At 49.7% G+C, this 13,902-nt stretch overlaps 1 protein-coding gene across 1 annotated transcript in view; it reads left to right on the top strand.

The window, feature by feature from the left end:
- The window catches only part of LOC144153626 (uncharacterized), a 76,104-nt gene that overhangs the window by 5,590 nt on the left and 56,612 nt on the right, over positions 1–13,902 (top strand). Inside the window, exons 2-4 of the mRNA XM_077685275.1 lie at positions 2,644–2,840; positions 11,151–11,292; positions 12,004–12,213. Coding sequence (XP_077541401.1) covers positions 2,644–2,840; positions 11,151–11,292; positions 12,004–12,213 — 549 coding nt within the window. The remainder of the gene's footprint in view (positions 1–2,643; positions 2,841–11,150; positions 11,293–12,003; positions 12,214–13,902) is intronic.

The raw sequence follows: 13,902 nt of genomic DNA on the forward strand, positions 1-13,902 counted from the left end.
TCAGACAGCGGCCTGAAACTGCTGAACTATCCCGGATGAAAGCAAAAAGTGTCTTCATAAAACACTTACTTTAAGTGTTCGAAAATACTTTTGGATGTGGCAGTAGAAACCTTTAGTGGGCTGGTTGAAAGTGTCTTTCATCTATGAAAGTCTTGCAAACTTTACATGGTCCCAGAAACCGTTATTTTTGGAAACTTGTTGGCATACAGCAGTTCCCTGTGTATCGGAACACTACATTTAATTAAGTGATTGAGCTGTATGCCTGGCATATAAGGCAGTTATTTTACCCAAACTAGAATAATTGTGCATGACACGAGGTTCCTGATGTCTTAAAGGTATGCTATAAATGGTAAGCTATACCTAAATGATGAGCTATACTATATTATAATGATTTGCTATACCTTTACATATAGCTTACCTAAAGGTAAGCTATATATAAATGCTAACTATACATAGTTCAGCAGGGTTCTGTCCATTTCATTATTACAAAGTATCTCTCCACTCAATTCCTCTTCACAGCTCACTCCTGAAAGCAGCATACTTCGGCTAGTATGACAGAGAAAGATGGCGAGATCAAAGTTATGTTTCCTTTGCACGAACTCATTCAAATGCAACGTGTGTACATCGTTGTCTTCCATTCCTGTATACCTAGATATTGTCGTTAAACTATTCACTGCTCTGTAAAGCTCAGGCTAATCTTTTCCAGCATTAATTCCCCCTTTTCACCATTGCTGAATGAAGCCCATTGCGTGCTTGGGCTTTTTGGGGCGAAACTGTGTACAAATTTCCGCATGCACTGTTTTGGGTATATGAGGCATGATTCCTTGGTAATTGCTGAGCTACTTGTTGCGGGGCCTTCATTGGCTTCTTTTTTGTATAATTCTTGGTGATGCAGTAAACCCTCGTTATAACAAAATCACCTTGCTCAAATTTTTTTTACTGGCCCCGCTGCTGTGTATTTAGAGAAAATCATCTCTGCTTTTAATGAAGTATCGCTTATAAAAAAGTGTTTCCATCCGAAAGACTTCATTACAATACGGGTTTGCTGCATATGCGATGGTTTCGCTATTTGCTTGATTATTTCAGGTTATGTTATGACCCACCCGCCTCCTCTGTTGAGAGCGCAGTATGATAGTAAATAAATTAATGAGTACAGTGAAATCTTATTAAACCGTACCCGCATAAGCCGTAGTTTCTTTAAGCCAAATCCCCGACTCGGTTTCCCTTTTACCTAAAGCATTTGGATAAACCTTAGTGCTGGTTAGTACGTACTTTCTTTGCATCTTAGTCAGGGACAGTTTAACGAGGTTTCAGAGCTGCTCAAGTTATGTGTTGCAAAAAAAGCTGTGCTGGATATTAACACGAAATTGTTTTATTCCCGGATACACCAAGATTTCCCTGACGTCATATCCACAACGGAAATGACGCCAGTACAACGAAGCAAGCAGCCTGTAAAGGATGCACCCCTGCACGCAGGGTCTTCTTGCGGGGAAGCAACCTTTGCTACTGAAGAGTACATTATACTTAGGGTTGTTCGTTTTCGGGTTTTATATTTTAACATGAAAGTATTTTATGCCGGGATACACCAAGATTTCACTGACGTGTTATTCGTCACGGAAATGACGCCAGTACACCTTTGCCAAAGCGACACGCCAGTAGGACGTTGCTTGCCAAGCACACCCACAAGACAGCCGCCGACCCACAAATCATACTCAGCTGCATTTAACTTTCGTGTTTTGCTGATTCCTACGACAGAGGAATAAACCACATTTTTTAGAATGTGGTCAGTAGCCTTTAAATTTACACTTAGCTTTTAACAGTAATTAAAAAGAGTTCATTAGACCTAAAACCTTAGTTGGCCACAATTGGATAACTGCTAGCTGTCGTTCCACATGATAAGCGACAGCACTCCCTTTATCCTATTTGCGTAGAGTACTCCGTATTTTGGAAATTTGTGATGCCTGTTAGCTGGCACGCCCGATTGATTTCAATAGTCTAGGGCACAATGGTGCTGCATGCCTTTGCTCAAAGTGCTTTTCTAAGGTGTTTAGTGTTTAGTTCTAACTTGTGCACACATTGAGCATTTGAAGCATGCCAGTGCAACCTGGTTTCTAACCTAGCACAGGCAGATGAAAATGAGTTATGCGGTTTTTGTGAGATGAGAATGTTTAGAACACTTTTTCGTGCCCTCACTGCTTCCCGGAAACTACTTGAAAATACGGCTTGCTAACGGAAGTACGAAACATTGGGAAAAATAAGTGACTACCTTTTCGATGCTCTTTGCTCCCTTCAAGCCTATTACTTATAGTGCTTAATAGTAGAACTAGTGGCCTTTTGTTTGAAGAAGTGTAAGTGCAAGTGTTAGGAGCTACATTACATTGTTAGATTGCCGAATCCACGTTTTATGCCACTATAGTAAAGGGGGCACTTGCCAAAGCTAGGCGCAGCAGCATACAACAGAATGTGCTGGGTTAACGTGCATTGAAAGGCTCTGGAGAACCTGCTAACAGAAATAAAGTGCAGTTGGATGTCAAGTTGCATCTGCACTTCCTCCTCGTCAGTTATCATGGCAGGTGAAGTTGAGAGCACCCCTGCCTCTTCCCTGTTCATGGGGGTTGTTCACGGTCTCCTTGGTATGTGCAGGAGACAAGAGGTCCTCGAGCCCTGGCTCGGAGGAGGAGGACAGTGGGAGGAGGAAGGACACTAAGAAGGAGAAGGAGGAAGGGCACCGCACGAAGGACTCCAAGGACTCCAAGGATTCCAAGGGCAGCACCAAGGACTCCAAGCCACCCAAGAAGAAAGAACGAGAGCGGCACAAGTTCAAGGATGACGAGCCAGGGGTGAGCGGGAGAGGCAGTGAAGTGATCGAAATTTGAAATTAGTGTTAGAGGGGCAAAATTGGGAAGGGAAGTTACCAACCCGATAGGCTTAAATGGAAGCTGCTAAAGTTCTAGCCAGATGCCGTGCATGGGCAGCACAACGGGAACAGCATGGCTGGCCTCTGGGATGCCTCGCACAGGGCAGCAGGCATCGGGGAAAACTAACTGCTATGCAAAACACTTGGCCTTGTAGTGTGTACTTGAAAGGGCACAGCCTCGCGCTGAATTTGGGTGGAAATGCATGCTGTTTCACTCTGACGTTGCTGGAAGCATAGCTAGTCCAATTATCAAGCATAGTGCCGCTTGGAATGCATAAAGCTGAACCTGAAGGTTACCCACCACTAGGCATATTTATAGGGCATGATGCCTAATGTGACATTTTGAAGCGTAACTGGTACCAATCAGAAAGAGTACCTATATTACTCATTGTATATGAAGCTGCAAGTATCGACTGGGATGTTAAATCTCAAACGCAAGCATTAGGCCTACACTGACATATTCCCGACAGTTGCTGCTGCTATTCTAACAAAGTGATACGTACCTGCAGAATGGCGCATACTCGCAGTGAGGGATTTGCCAGTGCTTCATAAGCTTGACGCATGCCGAGATGTGCACCAAGAGTTAAAATAATCACTCAGTCAATCGCTTAGAGTGCAAGCATTAGGAGGGCAGACCCCGAGAAATCTTCGCCCTGTATTCTACAGGCTGTGCGCATACTTTGACGCCTGTCAAAGTGTTGCGTTCCCCTAGAGTAACATGTATCTGCTGTGGGCTACACTTGATAAGAAATGTATGCTGTTTTCTCGCAATACCCTGAGGTTGGTGCAGCCAAAAACCATCAGTTAGGCTTTGCTGCTATGTGACCCGAGTGGGGTATCGCTCAATCGATGGTTGATGTTGAAGATGGCTCATTGATCAGAAGCACATAGTTGACGATGGTCTACGCCACAAATATTGCCACGAACCATGCATTGGGTTTGTTTATTTGTGTTTTGCTTTTGCCACCCGGCTGCGCCGGTCTGTGTTGTCGGTGTTGTGTCTGCCAAGAGAGGCGCTTGTTCCGGGCTTTCGTTCTGTGCCGCATGTGTTATCTCTTCTGATAGGGAGAGTGTTCCGAACTAACGTGAACAGCCCAGAATAATCTTCATTGATCTACAGTGTTCTGGATACAATTCGACTATTCCAAAAACCCTCGCGCCGAGTGATAAATTCCCACTAAGCAGATGCCGCGGCATTCGAATAGCCGACACCAGTTTATGCACGTCACTTTGTTGACTGCTGTTTCGCCGCCTGTGTATTCTTTGAGTTGTTAGGAGAGCACAAGTTCGCTCCAATAGACTTGTTTTTTCTCTTAAAGACAGCTGTGTCGTCTTTGGCTACGTGACAATATTCGCAATTTACCGTAAAAACCCGCGTATAATACGAGGTTTTTTTCCAAATTTTACTATGAAAAATTTGTGCCCCGTATTATATGTGGATCCCAAAGTTTTCAGCCGAAAATTTGCCCTTTCAGTTTCGGTTTCAGCGAAGGCAGCGCCATCTTGCGGTGGCGTTAGCTGGCTGCTGCTGCTTCTCTCAGCCGGTGCCATTTTGATTGTTTTGACCACGCGAAGGATCGGCATGTTCACCGCAAGTCGATCACGATGTTAGGTGCACGCAGGCAGTATTCGGCTGCAATTAAAAGAAGAGTTATTTTATGGGCCGAGACCATCAGCAATTGCGCCTCAGGACGGTAGTTCGGCGTCACCGAAGGCAGCATTTGCGGGTGGAGAAAGTAACTGGTGCTTGAATGGATGAAGTCTGTGTGGTGTCGGCGGCCTGGAGCACTGTTGGGGGTTCCCGTCAGTGCTCGTGTTCGACGCCTTTCGCTGCCACCTGGCCGATTCCGTGAAGAAGTTGTTGAAGAAGAACCCCGCACCGAACCCATTGTCATTCTAGGAGGTATGACATCCCAGCTGCAACCGCTAGGGGTTTGCATCAACAAGCCTTTCAAGGACTGCATCAGGTCCTGCTACCAAGAGTGGATGAGGTCATGAGAGCCGTAAGTGACAGCTACCGGATAGCTGACGCGGGCTTCTCCAGCGGTGCTTTGAGGCTGGATCGCAGATGCGTGGACCAGCATCCCAGAGAAGCTCGTCAGCCACTATTTTAAGAAACGTGGCATCTTGAACGCCCTTGATGGCACTGAGGACTACTTTTTGTTGAAAGACATTTCCGACAAGAGGACTTCGGGAGACAGCGGCAGCGAACCTCACGATGACTGAACGGACGTCGGGAGACAGTGCGATCGAAAACTCACAATGACTGAATGGTAACTGAAGTGCAAATAAATGTTTTCTGTGCTCTTTACCTCGCATTATATGCGGATGAAAACTTTTTTTCTGATTTTGCTGCCCCCGAATTACACCTCGTATTATACGCGGGTCCGTATTATACGCGGGTTTTTACGGTACTACAAGTATTTACAAACACAGCCGGACTCGACCCTTTTTCCGCGCTCCCCTTACGGCCTTCGCAATCCCAGCCCAGCGCATGGGATTTTTTCTGACGCGTAGTTGGGAAGTGGAGAGGGGGGGAGCGACCGCACGAGGGCCCTCACCGCATGAGTGGCGAGGGCTACTCCTGGGAGACAGCCCAGGGGTTGGGCACAAAGCTGGGCAAGCACTTGTGTGCTTTTTTAGGGGTAGTGGTGGGGCAGCACAGTGCCCAGCGATCCCCCCAGCACGTCCGGAATGGCAACCCACAAACCCAGGAAACGTTGATGGCCGCAATGGGCAGCATGCTCCTGCTTATCTGAGCGACAGAGAGCATAGGCTCCCAGCAGCGGTAAGGGAGACTGGGGGTACAACCGGGCCCAAGGACGCCTCCCATCGTGGGCATGCAAAGAATGCACCAGACTGTAGGAGGCGACGACGGGCAGGAGTCCAGGCAGTATCGGGCATTGCATACCTCAATATCCAGGGTGGCAGATCGCAAAGCAAGTGGGAAGAGTTCTTTAAGGCCCTGGAGGAAGAACACTTGGTCGTGTACGGCGTGGCTGAGTCACACCTCCGGGAGTCTGAAGGGCCACCCGTACATGCACAGTTCTGTTGGGAGGGGTGCAACGGGGGAGCCAGTGAGCGGAGAGCAGGAGGCATGGGAGTACTGTTCCCACAAAATCTCTGGTGGTCCCGAGTGCGTCCAGAGTGCTGGGAACATGTGTGGCTGGCAGGTGACTTGATGGGACAAAGGACGGCTGTAGGTGTGGTGTACATGTGGTGCGGTCAGGCCGACAGGCAGCAAAATGAGAAGCTGCGGCAGTGCTTAAGAGAGGACATAAAATACCTTCAGGCTGAACACCAGGTGCTGCTACTGGACGACTTCAGTGGCCACCTAGAAGACCTTTGTGATGTGACGGACAGAAAGGGCCAGGAGCTGCTGGCCGCCATGGACAGACACCATCTAGTTCTCGCTAACCTTCAGCACAAGTGTGAGGGGCGAGTGACCTGGTCGTCTGGGTACCGCTCATCAGCAATTGACTTTGCCATAATGTCACCACGCCTTTACGAGAAGCTTACATGGATGGAGATTGATGAAGCTGGAACCCAAAGCCTGGGCAGTGACCACAACCGGCTGCTGCTTATGTTTGGGGGAAGGTATGAGAGAAGGAGCAGTGCTGACGTTAGGACACACCTGACTGAGCAGGAGGTGGAACTCGTTGCACAAGGGCTGGAGGAAAGACCTGAGGTTGAATGCTCGAAGTTGGTCAAGCAGGTGCAGGCTGCGAAAAGGATGAAACAAGGCCGAAACCAGCGTACCAAGCATGGGCCAAAGAGATGGTAGAACGCAGCTGTCCGAGCTGCACTACAGGAGAGGAAGGCAGCATGTCGACAACATTGGACGGCGGTACGGGCTCAGCAACCTGAGCCAGTTCACAAGCAGCTGTGGGACACCTACTGAGAAGAGAAGTATGTGGCAGCCTGCACCGTACAGAACAGCATCCGTCAAGTAAACAAGAACTTCATTGAGGAGTTGAAAAGGAGTGGGCGGGAGGCACCCCGAAAGTTCAGTCAGCATGTCCAACGCTCGCACAAACATGCAGAGTCCAAACAGCAGCTGCGACACCCAGAGACTCAACAGCTTCTGTCAGAGGGGGACAGCAGGGAGCTCATGGTGTCTGTCGTTGCAGCTCTCTTCAAGAAAGAACACCCAAGTGGCGCCTCAGAAGTGATTGGGCATGGAGGCACTATACAGGACTGCACAGAGACCAGCACAGGTAGGCAAGGGCAGGATGGAGGGCCTGCGGCGGACCTAGAAGAGTGGCTTGGGTCGGTAGAGGAAACAGAGTTGAAGCGGGCTCTAACTCATATCCCGGCCTGAATAGCGACAGGTCTGGACAGCTTTCCAGCAGCTCTGCTGAAGTGTCTGGGCCCAAGGCAGTGTGAGGCATTGTGGGAAATGTCCAGCATCATTCTGGTGACGGGGCAGGTGCCCACATAGTGGAACTGCAGCCGGATGATGTTCATCCCGAAGGGAACTGGAGATCGCAGCAGCTGGAAGGCCTACAGGCCAATCACTGTCACAGCGGTATTGTACTGGGTCTTCACTCAAATCCTTCGGAGACGGCTGCAGGCATTGGCAGAACGAAAGGGAGCCTTGGGAGAGCTCCAAAACGGCTTTTGCAGGGGCAGACGGCTGGATGACAACCTCTACGTCCTGACCCAGTGAATAGAGGTGGCTTGCCTGCAAGGGCTGGAACTGTGGGCTGCTTTCCTGGACGTGGAGAAGGCACACGACAGGGTTGACCACACCTTACTGTGGAAGAAGCTACAAAACAAGGGCCTACCAGTGGAGGTAGTGGGATTGCTGCAGAGCCTGTATACGGACACAGAAGTGGTCGTGGAATGGCAGGGCGTGTGCTCCCAGCCGGTGCCTGTCGAGCGGGGCCTCCGTGAGGGTTGCCCTCTGTCCCCTCTGCTATTCATGCTGTTCCTGAGCGGTCTGGAGGCAGAGCTGGAGGGAAGTGCAAGAGGCTTTGACTGAACCTATATGGAGGAGGGGAGGACAATCCACCAGCGACTACCTGGCCTCATGTACGCTGATGATATTGTCCTTACAGCGGACTCTCGTTCGGACCTGCAGCGACTCCTGGACATTTGCACCAAGCACGCAGAGCTGTTGGGGCTAAGGTTGAGCGTGCTGAAGTGTGCCATACTTCTCAGGGGCGACACGGACGCACTACCAGATGGAGAAGCGCTCACAGTGCAGGGGAAGCCTGTCCCTTTTGCGGCGACGTACCGGTACCTGGGTGTGGACTTGACCACCGATCCAGACCACTTGGCTGCACATGAGCAGGGGCTTCGTGAAAAGGCACTGCGCAGCCAGAACATCCTGAGGGCCCGAATCCTCTGGTCCTTCAACAGGGTGGAGGTTGGCAGGAGCCTCTGGAAGATGGTGCACGTTCCGGTGCTCACGTTTGCTAATGCAGTGCTTTGCTTGTCATCAGCCACCCGGGAGTACCTGGAGAGACGACAGAGGGAGGTGGGATGACTGGCCCTGGGCGCCCACCGGTCGACACCAAATGAGGCAGTCCAAGGGGATGTAGGCTGGTCCTCATTTGAGGCACGAGAGGCCGTGGCCAAGCTCGGTTTCGACATCCGCGCATGCTCACTAAGCGACACGCTGTGGGTAGACCGGGTTCACCGGTGTATGCTGCTAGCAGGTGACGCCACAAGGGGGAAGAAAAGGGTGCACGCACTGGCCCACAAGAACGAGGTGTCGCTACCGGTCTTAAATAACATCAAGGAGACCAGCCTGAGCGGGAAACAGCTGCAAGAGCGAGTGGTAGCTGCGGAGACGAGAAGATGGGCGGACAGGGCCGTGGCGAAACCATCTCTCCGTCTGTACGCGTCACACAAACACGCCATTTCCCAGGAGCACTTTTGCGACAACTTGCCAGGAAGTGCGATGCTGTTCAAAGTGCGGGCTGGGGTGTTGAGGACGCGGATGTGGAGGCGGAAATGGGACGATGCGGAAGAGGTGATGTGCGCGGTGTGTGGTGAGGAAGAGGAGATGGCAGAAAACATTGTGTTGCGTTGCGAACAGCTTAATCCCCACCATCCTAGTGATACCACCATGGCGGAGGCGCTAGGTTTCATTCGCATCCCCCACCAGGGGGCGCACTGGGCACGGACGACAGCACGGGTGCGAGTGGAGCGCCACCGGGCGGGTGACTGGTGACGTGGCGCCGAATCCGGTCGGCACTATGAAGCGTCGACTGAAGGAATGGCGGAGACGTGCCCGTTAGTGTGAGGAAAGGAGACGACGTACAAAACTCCTGAGGCTAGGACGCCAGGGTGATTATATGCCCTCAGGAGTGTCCCCCAGCTACAAAGGGGCAGCCACCAAGCAATCATCACCATCAGCAGCACCACCTCACCACAAGCTCCGTGTTGCCGCTTCTCCGTGCAAGGCAAGAGCAAGGTAGCTTGAGTGTCGACAACATAACGAGTGAGCTTTCTTGGCAGCATTTCCGCTTGAAACGAGTAGTTGCTGTAACTGATGTGGTCCAGATTTTTTTGTCCTGATATATAAATGAGATATACGCAAGGCAGTTGCTTATGAAGTAAGAAAAGTGCAAAAGTTGTTCACGTGTGTATATTCGCTTGCAACATTCCTGACTTGAGGCACACCGTGACAAATAAATTTTTATTTCGTGCCAAGCTTTATACAATTTGGGGGAAGTACGTAGCATATTTCGTATAACTATACCAAAACAAAAAAAGCAACAAACCGCACAAGAACTGCCTCATGTAGACATGTAAAACACCAGAAATTACACCAACGACGAAGGAAGACGCGAGGGACAAGCGCTACAGTAAAGCCCGCCTATATCGAACACGGATATATCGAATTATTGCCTATATCGAACCCTTGTATAATTCTGGTAAAAATTACATTCATTTAAAACTTTTTTTATCGAACGCGATTCAGCTCACAAGGATATATCGAACTCTCCCGCGCAGGATTTTTCGATTTCTTTCGGCATGCGGCAGGCTTTCCCGCAATACATCGGCACGTAGCAGTGGCGCGGGTGTCACTTGCGGCTCCTACGCGAGCTCGGGCGCGTCCGAACCGACCGTGGCAGAGTGGACCAGCTCCTTGCATGCATGCCCTTGGGGCCGAAACCGCCACATTGGGCGCTGCGGGCTGCGGTGTCACCGAACTTCAAGTCCGCACCACTCGTTGCCCGCACTTGCTCGGTTCGCTGGTTTCGCCATTCTTCGCTTGTATCCATGCTTGTCTCCGCTCTTTTGAAGACGCCGAGGACGTGTCGCTTCCGAGCACGAGCGAAGCCGTCACTGCCGTGGCCCTGCTACGGCGATACTGCAGTGCCATTGAGGGCAGCGGTCTTGTGCTTGTCGACTGTTTAGATACTGTGTAGTAAGCAGTCATCAGCAACGTGTTGCACTCCAAGAAGCAGGCTACACTCACGCAGTTCTTCCACCCCAATAAATTATTGTTTTCTTTCCGAGAAAGTGTCGTATCAATAGTGAACTGAAGGTGGTAAGAGCTCGGCGTTAGCTCGTAACTCCGTCGGCAATATTGCTCTCATATAAGTTTTTTTTTTTGCTTCACTTTCTATATCAAATTTTTGCTATATCGAACTATTTTACAATCCTGGTGCTATTCGATGTAAGCGGGCTTTACTGTACTTCCAACGAGCATTTATTCGTAGCCCAAAGATATGGGTTCGATCCCTGACCGCGGCAGCCATTTTTCTGGTGGAAACGAAAAGCAAATACGCCTTATGTTCAAGCTTTTGGGCGCACGTTAAAGATAACCAGGTGGTCAAAAGGAATCCGGAGCCCTCCTCAATGGCGCGCCTCATTTTCCGTTTAGCGTCGGTCAGTTAAACACCATAATCAATCAATCAGCGTGTATTCATAAAAACTCTTATATATTACACAAGACATGTGCACATGAGCAAAAAATTAGACCAAGCACTAGCAAAGCAGCCGTTCAACCTTCGCCTAGTCACATGGTTCACTTGCACTGAAGCGCATGCACGGACAGCGCAGCCAAAGCGGCCGTTTCGCCCTCTCTCAGTCAATGTGGTACCATAGTGGCTATGCTCCGATCAAGCGCAGTAAGAAAGGCGCAACTTGCGTGAACATCGCTTTCAAAGTGATTTGTTGTTGTTTCATGCGGTTTTTATCTGAAAGTGGCCGTCATGTATGCGGTAATGTTTTGGGGGCCAGGGTTTGACCGGGTGCGGTGTTTTCGGTGCAGCGCGAGTACGAGTGCGTGCTGTGCGACTGCAAGTTCTTTACCCTGGGCCAGCACGCGATCCACATCGAGAGCTTCGAGCACCGCAAGCGCGTCATCCAGAAGGCCGCCAACAAGGCCTACGACAAGGCACCCAACTACCATGGTGAGGAAATCCAGTGGAGAGACTTAGCTCTGTCAACGTGCTCACAATTGTAGCTGCTGCTTGTTTGGTAAGCAGAGGGTAAGCTGATTGGGGGGAATCCACGTGCCGCCACTCCCTCTGTAATTAAAGAAGATACGTGATTGCTTCTTTGCAATTGTGGGGGAAAAGGACTAACATTTCGTGGTGAGAACAGCTAGTGGAATTTTGTTTCCCTAAAGAGGGAAGGAAGCACAGGTGAAGTCTTTGTCAAAATTTTCTAGGCCATGCCAGAAACGCACAGGCCACAAAAAATTCAATGTACGAGCTTGCTTCCCGAGAGAAGCTGAAACGTTTTATGCCGGAAGAGGTAGCAAAAACACCTTTTTTCCTTACTGTCGTAAAATAATTCTGTTACATAAAAAAGGTAAAGCTTGTTTTGTGCATTCTTTGGGGTCTGAAAGGCTTAGGACTGGCCTAGAAAATTTCGACAAAGGGTGTACCCAGTACACAGCTACATGTCGGGTGCTTTACTTCTAGCTAAAACCTGCTGTCACTATAATTTTGCCTCCCCTTGCCCCCTCTTCTCATTGTTTTAGCGGGGGTGTAAAAGTACCGGTGTTTGAAATTGTGACCTGTTTAGTGGGCCGTGCCACGTGTTGTAGCTGTACGGTGTCATAAACGAGGTGCACTTCTTCTGGTGTCGGTGTGAAACGAACGAACGCATGGACGCAGGGGGCGGGCCCGGCACGGACCTCCCCCGGGGCCTGACGGGCAAGCGGGTGGTGCACTGCAAGGTGTGCAACGTGTTCACCAACAGCGCCAAGCAGCTGGCCGAGCACCTGGGCGGGGGCCGCCACAAGCTGCTCTGCTTCAAGCTCAACGTGCCCATCACCACCCTCGAGCCCTCACCGGAGGACGTGCACACCCTCGAGTGCACCCGCCGTCAGTTCTCTTCCCCCTCCTCCTCCGCCTCCTCCTGTTTTCCTTCTCCTTGGAGGGGGGTGTGGAAGGCTTACTCTAGAGCAGTGGTTCTCAAATGGGGGTCCGCGAGAGAATTTGAGAGGTCCGTGAGGCCACCTCTAAAACTTTTGCCCCTGCCATTCTTTCCTCCATTTTGCCTGAACTTGCTGGCAATGCAAAAAGGTGGCTTCGTGACATGTACGCTTAGTCTTTCCACGTAGCACATCGGCTTTTTGCACAATATGCCAGCTATGAGAAAAAAAAACACACAGAAAAGGCAGCATATAGGTGTATAGACGACTTTTAGATTCAAGAGCACATTGTTTAACATTATGATGCGGATTGTCATAGAAGTCAAGCATAAAAGGTGGGCATTGAGCAGGTGTGTGGGGGGGGGGGGGGGGGGGGGCGTAAGCTGCAAGTGCAAATTGTGGGACGTAATGACACTGATCGACATGTATTTCCTAGTGGGGTCCCTCATCAATTTCGCAAGCCCGAAAGAGGTCCCCGGCGCAGTCATGGCTGAGAACCACTGTTCTAGAGGAGCTCATCGTGCAGCATTGCTAGCCAAGACCTAGTGTCCGCTGCCTAGTGTCGAGTGTGGAGGCCTCCAAGGTCCCCGTCTGTGCCCTATTCTGTTCATTGGCAGAAAGGCTGTAAGGTGCTTTGTTTGCACCGAGTTGGCTAGGAGGAGCTGTTCGTACTGCAAACTCAGTGGGCTATCTGTGGCTAGCGCAGTTTTCTGGGCGTCCACCCAGGTTGACTGCGTGCCAAATGGACTCGGAGACTCAGTGGCGGTGCACTCTGCTTCCTATAATGCCAGCTAAGTTCTGCATCCAGTTGTCTGGTTGCTGCATCAAGCTGCACCGAGAGGCCAGTCCTGCTGCATTTCAAGTAGTCTGATCCGAACCTTACTTTTTGTCATTTTTGTCATTTATGCAAACAAAGCTAACCAGCCGAGGTCGTAGTACTTTGCCATTGAGAGCGATGTTGTTCATAACCAGAGGTCGGCAAACTCACTCATGAGTCCACTCACTCAGACTCATTTGGACTCAAACTCACGCGTGAGTTTGAGTTTGAGTGAGCGCGAGGCTAGTGTGGCATGGTGAGTTTGAGCTTGAGTGAGTTTGAGCCGAGTGATCACGACTGAGTTTGAGTCCGATTGAGTTTGAGTCCATTTTGAGTTCTGAGTACATTTTGAGTTTGAGTCCATTTTGAGTTCTGAGTACATTTTGAGTTTGAGTCCATTTTGAGTTCTGAGTACATTTTGAGTTTGAGTCCATTTTGAGTTCTGAGTACATTTTGAGTTTGAGTCCATTTTGAGTTCTGAGTACATTTTGAGTTTGAGTCCATTTTGAGTTCTGAGTACAATTTGAGTTTGAGTCCATTTTGAGTTCTGAGTACATTTTGAGTTTGAGTCCATTTTGAGTTCTGAGTACACTTTGAGTTTGAGTCCATTTTGAGTTCTGAGTACAATTTGAGTTTGAGTCCATTTTGAGTTCTGAGTACATTTTGAGTTTGAGTCCATTTTGAGTTCTGAGTACACTTTGAGTTTGAGTCCATTTTGAGTTCTGAGTACATTTTGAGTTTGAGTTCATTTTGAGTTCTGAGTACAATTTGAGTTTGAGCTCATTTTGAGTTCTGAGTACATTTTGAGTTTGAGTCCATTTT

Source organism: Haemaphysalis longicornis, unplaced genomic scaffold, assembly GCF_048455015.1.
Source record: "Haemaphysalis longicornis isolate Haplotype H1 unplaced genomic scaffold, Haemaphysalis longicornis Haplotype H1 scaffold_9, whole genome shotgun sequence".
Classification (NCBI taxonomy): Eukaryota; Metazoa; Arthropoda; class Arachnida; order Ixodida; family Ixodidae; genus Haemaphysalis; species Haemaphysalis longicornis.